The sequence below is a fragment of the Mus caroli genome, unplaced genomic scaffold (genome assembly GCF_978045245.1).
Source record: "Mus caroli unplaced genomic scaffold, Mus_caroli_1 scaffold_4, whole genome shotgun sequence".
Lineage (NCBI taxonomy): Eukaryota > Metazoa > Chordata > Mammalia > Rodentia > Muridae > Mus > Mus caroli.
Genome location: NW_028227259.1, coordinates 115,011,235 through 115,026,168, shown reverse-complemented (window position 1 = coordinate 115,026,168; position 14,934 = coordinate 115,011,235). Strand labels below are relative to the sequence as shown.

At 43.6% G+C, this 14,934-nt stretch overlaps 1 protein-coding gene and 1 pseudogene across 3 annotated transcripts in view; both read right to left on the bottom strand.

The window, feature by feature from the left end:
- Ttc28 (tetratricopeptide repeat domain 28) overlaps positions 1-14,934 on the bottom strand; it is a 408,048-nt gene that overhangs the window by 382,470 nt on the left and 10,644 nt on the right. For all 3 annotated transcript variants that reach the window (XM_029476931.2, XM_085837027.1, XM_029476933.2), the window contains one exon: positions 11,849-12,127. In XM_029476931.2, the coding sequence (XP_029332791.1) occupies positions 11,849-12,127 (279 nt within the window). The remainder of the gene's footprint in view (positions 1-11,848; positions 12,128-14,934) is intronic.
- Positions 2,705-3,996, bottom strand: LOC147005335 (glyceraldehyde-3-phosphate dehydrogenase pseudogene; annotated as a pseudogene).

Sequence of the window (14,934 nt, the reverse complement as noted above, 5' to 3'; positions counted from 1 at the left end):
ATGACTTTACACCTTCCTAATATACCTCAGAATATCATAACATAGAAATTTGTTCATAAATTAAATAGTATCAAGAAAATCCATTGTTCTGATTGGTTGCACTTGGAGGCGGATCAGATACAGGAGAATCTCTGTGAGTTCAGGCCAGCTTGCTCTACATAAAGAGTTCTAGGGGGGCTGGTGAGATGGCTCAGTGGGTAAGAGCACCCGACTGCTCTTCCAGAGGTCCAGAGTTCAAATCCCAGCAACCACATGGTGGCTCACAACCATCCGTAACGAGATCTGGCGCCCTCTTCTGGAGTGTCTGAAGACAGCTACAGTGTACTTGCATATAATAAATAAATAAATCTTTAAAAAAAAAAAAAAAAAGAGTTCTAGGACAGCCAGGGCTACACAATGAGACCCCATCTCAAATAAACAAAACAAAACAAAAATAAGCCGGACAGTGGTGGCGCATGCCTTTAATCCCAGCACTTGGAAGGCAGAGGCAGGCAGATTTCTGAGTTCAAGGCCAGCCTGGTCTACAGAGTGAATTCCAGGACAGCCAGGACTGCACAGAGAAACCCTGTCTCAAAAAAACAAACAAACAAAAAAAAGAAATAATAATAATAATAGTAGTAGTAATAATAGTAATAAAAAGCCCTCAATAGTAAAGTGAATTGTCCACAGTGTTCCATACCCAAATACCTCCGGGAGAAAGATGGTCTCCCAGGAGTGCAGACACGCCTGTGAGCACAGGTAAGACCACCACTTCTGCTCCAAGGGACCGGCCTGGAGCCCTCAGGACACAGGAATCGAGGAGCAGCCTGGGACAGGATCCTTCCTGTTTCTGTCTGCACCCTGGAGCTGACCCTGTGCCACAGCTCTCCAGAGCCAAATTCCTCCCAGAATGAACTGGTCTCCCAGGAGTATCAACATACAGGCTTCCAGGAGGGACAAGCCACAGTCAGAGACAGCAAGACCAGCTAACACCAGAGATAACCAGCTGGTGAGAGGCAAGAGCAAAAACATAAGCAACAGAAACCAAGACTACTTGGCATCATCAGAACCCAGTTCTCCCACCACAGTGAGCCCTAGATACCACAACACACCAGAAAAGCAAGACTCTGATTTAAAATCACATCTCATGATGATGACAGAGAACATTAAGGACATAAACAACTCCCTTAAAGAATACATGTAAACAGGTAGAAGCCCTTAAAGAGGAAACACAAAAATCCCTTAAAGAATTGCAGGAAAACACAACCAAACAGGTGAAGGAATTTAACAAAACCATCCAGGATCTAAAAATGGGTATAGAAACAAAGGGAGACAACCCTGGAGATAGAAAACCTAAGAAAAAGATCAGGAGTCATAGATGCAATAGTAAAGTGAATTTAAAAAAAATAAGCATGTTGCTTTGGTACAATCTAAATAAGTAGTACAGGTATGTAATGAAACAAATCATTACAAATAATTATTAAATTTTGAAATGTCAAGGAGAATGATACCAATAAACAAAGTTGAATAATTTTATCCATCAATAGGTGTCACTCCATGGACATCTACTTTGTCATGATTTTCACACCTGTCTGTTACTCAGCATGGTCCTACTAACAGGTCATGCACACCTAAGCTTCTAAACAATACAGATTATCCTTGTATGGTTTGAGTATTTGTATGATGCATATGTTATTTATCCACTACTTGATATAGAGGCTAACACAGGGTACAGAACTTTATAAATGTGGAGAGGCTAACACAGGGTACAGACCTTTATACATGTGGAGAGGCTAACACAGGGTACAGACCTTTATAAACGTGGAGATAGTTTTACGTTTGGAAAGCACAACATTTCTATTTCAAAGTAATACTAAGTGTTTTCTTTTTCAGAGATAAAATAATTCTCTATTGCTCTAGTCAAGACTCCAAGTATTATACTGAATAGGTACACAGAGAGTGGACATCCTTCTCTTGTTCCTAACTAACGTAAAAATGATTTTTGGGTTTCTGTCCATTTTATGATGATGTTGGCTAAGAGTTACTATAAATCACCTTTACTATCTTGCAGTACACATGCACCCCTGTCTGTTTATACGGTGAATTACATTTATTGATCAACATACATTGAACAATCCCTGAATCATGGATGAAGCCAACTTGATCATGGTGGATAATCTCTTTATGTGTCATTGAATTCAGATTGCAAGAATTTTGTTAAGAATTTATGCATCTATGTTCCTAAAGAATATCAGTCTATAATTTTACTATACTTTGTTGTCTTTGTATGTTTTTCTTTTTTGAAGGTAAGGAGATTTCTCGGAAGGTCTGGTAGATTCTGTGCTAAGCTAATTCATCTGGCTCTGGGCTTTTTTGGCTGGGAGACTTTTGTTGGTGATGGTGGTGCTTAGTTGTTGTTGTTGTTGTTGTAGACCGGGTTTGGGTTTTTTTGGTTTTGTTCTTTTTTTTTTTAATGTAGCTCTGGCTGTCAGATGAGGCTATCCTCAAACCCACAGAGATCAGTCTGCCTCTGCCTCCCGAGTGCTGGGATTAAAAACATGAAGCACCATGCTCTTGGTTGGAAGAGCTTTAACTACCACTTCTCTTTCTACAGAGGTTATGGATTCGTTTACACTGTTTATTTCATCTTGATTTAACTTCAGTAGGTCATATATTAAAAAACAAAAGAAAGCAAAACACCTTGTCCACTTCTTTTAGGTTTTCTTTTTTTTTTGGGGGGTGCAGCAAACTTTATTGATGGTATTCAAGAGAGTAGGGAGGGCTCCCTAGGCCCCTCCTGTTATTATGGGGGTCTGGGATGGAAATTGTGAGGGAGATACTCAGTGTTGGGGGCCTCAGAGTTGGGATAGGGACTCCTCAGCAACCGAGGGCCTCTCTCTTGCTCTCAGTGTCCTTGCTGGGGTGGGTGGTCCAGGGTTTCTTACTCCTTGGAGGCCATGTAGGCCATGAGGTCCACCACCCTGTTGCTGTAGCCGTATTCATTGTCATACCAGGAAATGAGCTTGACAAAGTTGTCATTGAGAGCAATGCCAGCCCCAGCATCGAAGGTGGAAGAGTGGGAGTTGCTGTTGAAGTCGCAGGAGACAACCTGGTCCTCAGTGTAGCCCAAGATGCCCTTCAGTGGGCCCTCAGATGCCTGCTTCACTACCTTCTTGATGTCATCATACTTGGCAGGTTTCTCCAGGCGGCACGTCAGATCCACGACGGACACATTGTGGGTAGGAACGCGGAAGGCCATGCCAGTGAGCTTCCCGTTCAGCTCTGGGATGACCTTGCCCACAGCCTTGGCAGCACCAGTGGATGCAGGGATGATGTTCTGGGCAGCCCCACGACCATCACGCCACAGCTTTCCAGAGGGGCCATCCACAGTCTTCTGGGTGGCAGTGATGGCATGGACCGTGGTCATGAGCCCTTCCACAATGCCAAAGTTGTCATGGATGACCTTGGCCAGGGGGGCTAAGCAGTTGGTGGTGCAGGATGCATTGCTGACAATCTTGAGTGAGTTGTCATATTTCTCATGGTTCACACCCATCACAAACATGGGGGCATCGGCAGAAGGGGCGGAGATGATGACCCTTTTGGCTCCACCCTTCAAGTGGGCCCCGGCCTTCTCCATGGTGGTGAAGACACCAGTAGACTCCACGACATACTCAGCACCGGCCTCACCCCATTTGATGTTAGCGGGGTCTCGCTCCTGGAAGATGGTGATGGGCTTCCCATTGATGACAAGCTTCCCATTCTCGGCCTTGACTGTGCCGTTGAATTTGCCGTGGGTGGAGTCATACTGGAACATGTAGACCATGTAGTTGAGGTCAATGAAGGGGTCGTTGATGGCAACAATCTCCACTTTGCCATGTGGAGAGCAGAAGGCAGCCCTGGTGACCAGGCGCCCAAAACGGCCAAATCCGTTCACACCGACCTTCACCATTTTGTCTACCGGACGAGGCTGGCACTGCACAAGAAGATGCGGCTGTCTCCGAAAACAGGGAGGAGCAGAGAGCCTTCTTTTAGGTTTTCAAGTTTGTGGGAATATATATTTTTAAAACATGTCCTTATGACTCCCTAAATTAACTCAGTCTATACTATTATGTTATTATGTCTTCATAATTCCCAGAATTAAATCAGTCTTCCTTTTCATCTACAACTTTATTAGTTTGAATCCTTTCATTGTGTCTTTCCATTGATTTTGTTAAAGGCTTTCAATCTTGTTTTCTCTAAGAACAAACTCTTCATTTCATTGATACTTTTTTTTCTTTAATTTTTTTTTAAACGTCACTTCCTGTGATGCTCTCAAGACTCATCCATATTGTAGCATGTGGCTTAATTTCATTCCTTTCTCTTTTTTTAAATATTTATTTATTTATTTATTTATTTATTTATTTAATGTATATAAGTATACTGTAGCTGTATAGATGTTGTGAGCCTTCCTATGAATGGGGGACCGCTGCTTGCTTCGGTTGACCTTGCCCACTCAGGCCCAAAGATTTATTTAAATAAGTACACTGTAGCTGTCTTCAGAAGCACCAGAAAGGACGTCAGATCTCATTACGGGTGGTTGTGAGCCACCATGTGGTTGTTGGGATTTGAACTCAGGACCTTCGGAAGAGCACTCAGTGCTCTTACACTCTGAGCCATTTCCCCAGCCCATCATTGATACTTTGTATTCGTGTTTGGTTGTTTCCATTTCATTGATTTCACCCCAAGATTGACTCTTAGACTTGGGTATCATTTCTTCTTCCATAGCTTTCAAAGGTTTCACTAAGTTATTTAAAAGATCTCTCCGACTATGCCAGGGCCTAACAAACACAGAAGTGGATGCTCACAGTCAGCTATTGGATGGATCACAGGGCCCCCAATGGAGGAGCTAGAGAAAGTAACCAAGGAGCTAAAGGGATCTGCAACCCTATAGGTGGAACAACAATATGAACTAACCAGTACCCCCCCCCCCGGGAGCTCGTGTCTCTAGCTGCGTATCAGAAGATGGCCTAGTCGGCCATCAGTGGAAAGAGAGGCCCATTGGTCATGCAAACTTTATATGCCTCAGTACAGGGGAACGCCAGGGCCAAGAAGTGGGAGTGGGTGGTTGGGAGAGTGGGTGGGAGAGCGTGTGGGGGACTTTTGGGATAGCATTGGAAATGTAAATGAAATAAATACCTAATTAAAAAAAATAATTCTCATAAAAATAATAATAAAAAACAAAAGATCTCTCCATGGCTGGGGAGATGGCTCAGAGGGTAAGAGCACTGACTGCTCTTCTGAAGGTCCTGAGTTCAAATCCCAGCAACCACATGATGGCTCACAACCACCCGTAATGAGATCTGATGCCCTCTTCTAGTGTGTCTGAGGACAGCAACAGTGTACTTATGTATAATAATAAATAAATCTTTGGGACTGAGCGAGTGGGGCCAACCAGAGGGAGCAGGATAGACCAGAGTGAGCAGAGGTCCTAAAAATTCAATTCCCAACAACCACATGAAGGCTCACAACCATCTGTACAGTTACAGTGTACTCATATACATAAGATAAATAAATCTTTTCTTTTTAAAGTCTCTCCAGGTTTTCATTCAGACATTCCGTGTGATGAGCTCAGTGTTTGCCTTCATTGTGTCCCATAGATTTGGGTATACTATATTTCAATTTTCACTCAGTTCTTTTTTTAAAAAATGTAATTTCCTTCTTGATTTCTGTCTTGACCTAGAAATTGGGAAACAGCCTAGATGCCTGTACTGGCAAGTTTTATGCCAACTAGACACAAGCTAGAGTTATATCTGAAAGGAGAGACCATCAATTTAGGAAATGCCTCTATAAGAAATGAGGCACTTTCTTAATTTGTGACTGATGGTGGCGGGCCCAGCCCATTGTGGATGGGGCAACCCTGGCTGGTGGTCCTGGGTTCTATAAGAAAGCAGGCTAAGAAGCCATGGGGAACAAGCCAGTAAGCAGCACCCCTCCATGGCCTCTGCATCAGCTGCTGCCTCCAGGTTCCTGCCATGACAGAGTGCCTATCCTGATTTCCTTCAATGATGAACAGCGAGATGAAGTGTAAGCCGTAATAAACCCCCTCCTCTACAACTTGCTTTGGTCACAGTGTTTCGTCACAGTAATAGTAACCCTAACTAGAACAACATACATCAACTAACTGATGCATGGGCAATGAAAGTAGAAAATGAAGTGGCTACAAATAAAAAAGCACTGAAATCTCTGAAATAATATGTTGAATTTGGGGATAATACGACTAGAAAATGAAAAAACCTAATATATATATATATATATATATATATATATATATATGTGTGTGTGTGTGTGTGTGTGTGTGTATACATTAAACAATTTTATGTCTCAAAATTGCACCACTAACTTTTTTTTTTTTTTTTTTTTTGCAAATTAAAAACAGATTGTAAAGAGAGGGTAAAGTTGGAAAGTTCCTGCTCATCGAATTAAAAACAAGAGTTCTATTTATTTAAAAAAACAAAAAAAAAACAAAAAAACAAAACTTGAAACCTTAATGCTGTCATGCCACATTCTTTGTTCTGAAGGTTTCAGGGCTGTGTCCAGCAGTCCACTTCAGGGAGTAGTATGTCAGTAGCAGTTTAAGACACTGTAGGAACGAGGGAAACTCGTCCCGGTACCCTGAGGAAAGTGTGTTCCTGGACCAACAGCTGGACTTGATTAACAGGAAACCCAGCTCGGGCTCCACGGTGGTTACATGACGACACAAATGAGAAATGCTACATCCCCACAGCCTGTTGCCTAGCGATCCATCACAATGCTTACTTCTGTATCCACCCTAATATGTAATCAGCTCCCTTCCCTTTCTTCCTGTACAGCATTTCAAAATTATTTTCATTTACAAAATCACTTTATAAAGGGACATCATGAAAAAAAATCAAGTATAAATAAAAGTTAAATTTTACTTACAATTTCTAATTCACTTTTGCTTCCACAAGAAAGATTAAAAAAAAAAGCACATTTTCACATAAATGGAAATGTTTCTATAAACTCAATTATGGTACCAGGTTCATGAGATATTGCTAGTTTGGGGGAGAATTTCAAAAGGGTACTGGAAATTTGGTCTAGAAATGCAATCTAGTGCTCAAAGCTTTAGAAGCTATTGTGCAGACTGGTGCTGACATGGAGGCCTAGCTTTTGAAGTTTCAATGGTAAATTTTAGAATCCCTTAAAACATTTTATTGAGACCACTTGATATTTTGAATGGAGTAGCTATGGTTCTTGTCAGCTGGGGCTGAATAATCAAGCAGCTGTGAGTAAGAAAAGGCCAGAATCAAGCAGGGCACTCAGGAGGCAGAGGCAAGCCATCTCTACAAGTTTGAAACCAGCCTGGATAACCAGGGCTACACAGAGAAACCCTGTCTCAAAAAAAAGAAAGGGAAGAGGATGGGGGGGGAGGGGAAGAAGGGAGATCACTGAGGCATACATAATCTTCTGGGAAGTGTTTCCTCAGAGTCAGCCCACAAAAGCCGCAGAACAGAAAGGGGCAATACTTTGCATTCAACTTGAAAGGTGTAGGAGTCTCCTAGGTGGTCCAGGGTTTGAAGTCAAAGAGAACAGCTGAGGCTTGGAACCAAGAGAGGCTTTGGTGATGTTGCATGGAGAAAAATTGAGGATTGGCACTGTGTAGCAGGATTAGGGTTCCCAAGGAGAGCCAGCAGAAGCTATTGGTGAAGGTGCAGTAGAGACTATAACTGTAAGTGCAGTGCCATGGGATGACTACCGAAGGCAGCAGCAGCTGCTGTGCACAGCCAGTCTGAGCCTGTGAAGGGCTAAGTGAGCTGCGAATGGCAGAGCCCAGACCTGCGGCTTCCCAAGCCTTCAGCAGCCAACACTGAACTGTTGGTTCTACTTTGATGGTGATTTGTATTCTGTTTCTTGCCTCTGGAGTAAGAAAACAAGTGATTTATTTTACAAAACCCAAGTCAAGAGACTTTGGATGTTTTAGAAAGGTGAGTGTACACATGCATGAGATTGTAATTAGCGGGCAGCCTCCTTAGTCTAACTTCTTAGGCAAATTTAGAAACTGTGGTGGTTTAAAAGACAATGTCCCCCAAAGGCTCATACATTAGAATGCCTCCTGCTATAAATCAAATCTAAGGTCCCAGCTACTGCACAAAGCCATGCCTGCCTACTGCCTATTGCATGCTCCCAGACATGATGTATGAGGGTTAAAGTTATGTTTTAAGTTTTAATTACTATGCATAAATGATCTTTATAAAACAAAAAGGCCTCTAACCTGTAAGCCCACTTGCCCAAGGACAGATAACTTCCTGGAGTGCTGGAGGCTGTTCATATGAGGTAACAAACTATGTGTTTTGACTTCTATAACAAGGTTGGTTTCCCCAACTCCACAGGACGTACACATTTAGGTGGAAGGTACTTGGGCAGGAAGTAGCTCAGGGTGTGTGCGTAGCCCTGTAGGTTTTGCCTTTAAAAGCTCCTGCCTAACATAATTTGCTACCATTCTCTGGCAATCCTGGGTATGGACCTGGCCAGTGTCCACCTTCCTGGCTAGTATGTAATACAGCTTGCTTCAAATTTGGCCCAAAAAATCATGGTAGTGTTCTTATTCTCTCCAGGTGGGATTAGGAAATGTTCATGGACTTACGCTCTAAAACTGTAAGCAGATCCCCAGTTCCAATAATTAAATGCCTTCTTTTTTAGGTTGCCTTAGTCAGGGTGCCTTCGCAGTAGTAGAAAAGTAACTAGCCAACCAAATCTAGTACGCCAAGTAAGTTACTTAGAATGTGGGTAGGTGCTATAGGTCTGAGACTATACTCAATTATAGTATAGAATCTGATACAGTTCTTTCCAAATGGTAGATCTTGGGCCAAAAAATAAATTATTTCCACAAAGGCCATTTCTTTTTTTTTTTTAAGACTTATTTATTTATTATATGTAAGTACACTGTAGCTGTCCTCAGATACTCCAGAAGAGGGCGTCAGATTTCGTTACGGATGGTTGTAAGCCACCATGTGGTTGCTGGGATTTGAACTTGGGACCTTCAGAAGAGCAGTCGGCGCTCTTAACCACTGAGCCATCTCGCCAGCCCACAAAGGCCATTTCTTGAGCCATCAGTGAGTGAGTTGTGAGTGGGGTATATGGACTGGACAGCATTATCACATTAATATTAATGTTCTGGTTTAGTGGTTGCATTGTGGTTATATAGCAGAATTATTCGCAATATATTCTGAAGGGTTTAGAAGTGGTAAGACAATCTGTCTTCAATTTAGTATCAAATGGTTCAAAAAATAATAGTAAAAATGATATAGTCAGAAAGAGAACTATCAGCCAAATATGGTAAGATGTTAAAAGCAGGAGATGCAGGTGAAAAGTATACAAGAATCACTTGTGCTATCTGCTAGTGAGTGTGCATATTTATGTGTGTGTGAGTGTGTGTGTGTGAGTGTATGTGTGTGAGTGTGTGTGTATGTGTGAATGTGTGTGTGTATGTGAGTGTGCAGGTGTGTGTATGTGTGTGAGTGTGTGTATGTGTGTGTGTGCATGTGTGTGAGTGTGCATGTGTGTGAGTGTGTGTGTGTGAGTGTGTGTATGTGTGTGAGTGTGCATGTGTGTGTGTCTGTGTGAGTTTGTGCGTGTGTGAGTTTGAGCGCGCACACGCTCCAGAGGAGAATAAAGCTAAGGAGGCATCATCTATTCAGCCACAGAGAAGCCCTCTTGCCCTCATCCCTGCTGAAATCCCAGCAATCCTACAGCACGTTGAGAGGCAGAGACAGGAGAATCACTAGAAGCACATGTGCTAGCCAGCCTAGCATACCCAACACCAACACCACAGAAAGTGAGCCCCTATCTCAACCAGGGGAAAGAGAGAACTGACTCCTAAAAGGACTTCCATATAAATGTGTGTCTAGAAAGATTCAAAACTCTTAGCACCGCCTAAGTATGGGTGTGCCCATCACTGCGTCCTGAGGCCAGGATCAGGCAGGAGGAGATGTGCACATCCCCAGAGTTTCTTCCTCGGTGGGCCACCAGCTGGCAACTCGGAACAATCCTCTTTCCTCGATGCTTTCTCTTTTGTGTCTGATTTGCTGCTTTGATTTCAAACCACCTGAGAAGAAGATGATTCTCTAAACTGCATAGCTCAATTTTTAATGAAATTGGTGGGAATGTCAGGGACTGACTTCAGCCGGATAAGTGTATCCCTTGCCCCATTTGTGAAGGAGATGTGCGTCCATGACCTTGTGGCTCCATGCTCTCCAGGTGCTGCACTCAGCAGCCTTCACCTGGCATTGCCACATCTCTCCAGAAGTGGCAACACTGGCTGTTTCTAACACGGGCCTGTCATGCAGCCCAGGCTATCTTAAAGAACTTTCTATCAAGGCCAGGCTCACCTCAGACCTGAAGTCTTCCTTCTGATGCTATAGTTCCAAGCAGGAGGACCACACCCAGCTTGTGTGGTCTAAACCAGCCTGAATGCATTGAGCACATCAAAGGCAGACTAACTATTATGTGTGGTAGGTTGCCTGTTTTGAATGCATATTAAGTTTTGTCTTAACTAAAGCACTTGCCTTAAACTCATGATCCTTGGCCTCCTGGATGCTGGGTGGTGTGCACACTACCATTCCCAGCTTATTAATCCTTCACTCAAGTTATTTTCAATTATGATTTATACATACATATATGTGTGATGGTTTGTATATGCTTGGCCCAGGGAGTAGCACTATTAGGAGGTGTAGCCTTGTTGGAGGAGGCTTGGCCTTGTTGGTGGAGGCGTGGCCTTGTTGGAGTGGGTGTGGCCTTGTTAGAGTGGGTGTGGCCCTGTTGGAGTGGGTGTGGCCCTGTGGGTGTGAGCTTTAAGACCTTCATCCTAGCTGCCTGGAAGCCAGTCTTCTCCTAGCAGCCTTCAGATGAAGATGTAGAACTCTCAGCTCTGCCTGTACCATGCCTGCCTGGATGCTGCCATGTTCCCACCTTGATGATAATGAACTGAACCTCTGAACCTGTAAGCCAGCCCCAAATAAATGTTGTCCTTATAAGAGTTACCTTGGGCCAGATGGTGGAGGTGCACACCTTTAATCCCAGCAGGCAGAGGCAGGCGGATTTCTGAGTTCAAGGCCAGCCTGGTCTACAAAGTAAGTTCCAGGACAGCCAGGCCTACAGAGAAACCCTGTCTTGCAAAGCCTTGCCTTGGTCATGATATCTGCTCGCAGAGTAACACCCTAGCTAAGTCAATCTGTATATCTAATGCTATGCTATCATTAAGTTAAGAAGCATCTCTACACACAACAAAACCAACAACCTGCCACAGGCAGGGCTCAAGGGAATATAATTAATTATGATTATTTTTAGGTAAGATTTCCCTGACTAAAGAACATTCTTAAAATAAGCAGGTACTTGTGGAAATAAACTAGTTTTGTTTGGGGGGGTTTGAGACTGGGTTTTTCTGTGTAGCCCTGGCTACCCCAGAACTTACTCTGTAGACCAGGATGACTCAAACTCCTCACAGAGATCCCCCTGCCTCTGCCTCCCAAGTGCTGACATTGAAGGTGTGCACCACCACCACCTGGTAAATTAGTTCATTTTAAATTTAAGGAGATACATACAATCAATATATTGCATCTAAAACTTCTGTATGAAAAAAAATGGTGTCTAAAACCTGAATGGATCCAGTACCTCATCAAGAAGGAAAAGAAGGAGCTGTGGACAGAAAGCACGCTTACACCCCACCAAAAAGGAAGATGGCTGCTGAGTTTCACTCACTGTAGATTTTGCCGAGGTACCAAGTCTATGAATGCATATCTGTATTGAGTCAATGAAATGCTACCCTAAAGTAAGGAAGCACACAGGCACTGCTGTGAAAGTGAATAAATGCTACCTTTGGCCACTTGGGGTTGAGGAGCCGGGCTTTGATGGCATCGTCCAGCGCCTTGTGGTACTGCTGGGTTTTCATGTAGGCTGCAGATCTGTTGCTATACAAAATGCAGTTCTGAGGGTCAACTGCCAGGGCTTCATTGTACAGCACGATAGCTGTGTGGAAGTCTCCATCATGACAGGCCTGGTTACTCTGACGAACTTTCTCAACAAACTCAGCTTTGCTCAGTGCTGGCTCGTCAGGGCTTCTCTGGACAACAGTCCTAGCACCAAAGAGAGGAATCTACAAACAGAGAAATTGTCGTAAGTTCCAACACAGATGCCTGAGGCCTGGAGTTGATGTCGGGCATCTTCCTTGATCTCTCTCATCTTTACTCACTGAGGCAAGGTCTCCTGAACCTGGGGTTAAGCAATGCTGCTTCTCTAAGTTAACTCTTGTCCTTCTAAACCATATGCTTTCCTTGAAACAGTACCTGCAACAGACATTCAGCTGAGAAGACAGCTCAGTGGCTAACACTCTTGTCATGAAAGCATCAAGACTGGGTTGGGATCTCTAAAACACACGTGCAAACCTTGGCAGGTATGGTGGCCACCAGTGATCTTATACTCAGGACCAGGCAGGTTCCCATAGTAAGAGGACAGATAGAGAAACAGGAAGCAGGACTGGTTTTCTTCAGATACGGTCTCTCTAATCTTGGCTGGCATGAAACTCGCTTTGTAGAACAAACTGGACTTGACTTCCAGAAAGATCTTTCTGCCTCTACTTCCAGGGCACTGAGATGAAAGGTGTGCGCCACCACACCCTGCATGCTATTGTATTTTGGAAGTATGTGCTTCTCTTATTTTATAGAAGGTTACAATTAAGAGATGTCATGGAAATACAGAAGTGAATTTAACCAGTGTTGAAACTATGAGAAAACAATAGAAACTATGGAAACTTCAAACTAAATGCGTTTTTTTTTTTTTTTTCAGTATAATTTGGCTAGGAACCTGTGAGGACCAAGGAGTGGAACGTGGTGGCTTGGATGGGAATGTCCCCTGTAGGATCACGTGTGTGAACCCTGGGTCTTCCATTTGTTGTATTACTTGGGAACATCTAGGCAGTCCAGCATGTCACTACAGGCAGCCTTTGAGGTTTCAGAGTCTCAGGCCATTCTGAGCATTCTCTCTTGCCCTGCTTTGTGCTTATGATGCAAGCACTCAGCATCCTGCTGCAGTCCCCGTGCCTCCTACCACCCCAACCCTGACAGATGGACTCTTCTTTCTTTGGAACCATAAGCCCAAATAAACTTTCTGTAAGTTGCCTTAGTCATGGTGGTTTTTTTCCACAGGAAAATGATGGATACAGTTTACATGGCCATTTTGATAGTATTTACTCTGTCAATCATGACGCTTGATCTTACAGTGTCTTCCACAACTTCTTTCTTCACTGCTTATAATTTTCTCTAGAGGCCTTTTACTTCTTTGGCTAGGATAGACTCAGACTAGGTTATTCTTTCTTTCCTTTATTCTTTTTTCCATTTTTCTTTTCTTTTTTGAGGGTTCTGTGGATATAATTGTTTCCCTGGTTTCTGTTTTAGCTAGTTAATGATTGGTATACAGAAATGCTACTGTTTGGTGTAGGCCAACCTTGTATCCTGATACCTGACTGAACAGATTCATCAGGTCAAAACTCAATTAGTCTTTGTTAGTCATGGATATAGAGACATCTGCAAATAAGACCAACTTAACGTCTTCCTTTCCACAAAGGAAGTACCTCAATGTAATCAATCTGCCACTGGGTTACTGGCTACTCAACCCCTAGGAATGGTGCCATATTAGAGGCCAGTGCTGGCCTCTGCTGCAGGCAGACCTGGTACTAAGCAGCTGTGACCATATCAGCACTGGTGAGTGGGAGCCCGTGTTGTTGAGCCCATCCATAACCTTCATTACTGCCACCATGGCCACTTTGTTTATGGGCTCATTGGGCAACGACAAGGAACAGCAAAGGAAGAGGCTGCTTGTCCACAGAACATGTTATCCTATCTTTCTGATTACTGAACTCCTCCTCTGCTGAAGTCACATTTCAATGACCATCTACATGGGACATGAGTACCTTCACATCCTTTGCCCATCTGGAGAGATCGAGATACATAATTCTTCTCCAAAAGTCTTGTTCACCAAATTCCAATCATGTTCTTTTCAAGTCCCTGACCATAGCCAAATCATTGGCTATAGCCCACAAATCAGTAAATAACCACACATCTGGCCATTTCTCCTTTCAAACAGAATGTACAACTTATATGCACTGCCCAAAATTCTGCCCTCAACAAGAGAACAGCCATCTGACATTGATGGTGATGCCAAGCTTGATCCACTGCACTGTGATACAGGGACCTGCCAGAGACTCCAGTCATACTTATCTGCCACTGCCATGTCTGTCAAATGCCATCAGGTCTCCTGGATCATGGGCCCACGCGGCAGAACAGCCTACACAGCAGCCTGAACCTGCTGAAGAGCCTCTCCTGTTCCATTCAAAGCTAACAGCTTTCTGAGTCCCTGATATATGGCTAACATCCCAAGTGAGGATTTCCAAACAGCACCAGTAAGCATTGTGCTTTTTTCCCATGGTAGTAGGCAGGACAAGGTGCAATAGCTTATCCTGCACCGTAGAAGGAATACACACCCCACACCACTGGACTTCTACACATTTCACTGAGGCAGACGGCACTTGAGTTTTAGTTACATTTATTTCCTATCCTGACACCAGAACTGTGGCCATTCTTATAAAGGAAAACATTTTATTGGAACTCGCAGATTCAGAGGTTTAGTCCATTTTCTCCATGGTGGGAAGCATGGCAGCTTTGGGCAGACAGGTGTGGTGCTGGAGACAGAGTTCTACATCCAGATCAAAAGGCAGCGGAGAGAAACACTACACCTGGCTTGAGCATTTGAAAAAGCCCACCCCCAATGACAAATGTCTTCCAACAAGGCTGTACTTCCTAATAGTGGCACTTCCTGGTGACCAAGCATTCAAATCTATGAGGCTATGAGGGCCATTCGTACTCTAACCACACCTCTGATCCACATATGCATTACCAAGAAGTCCAG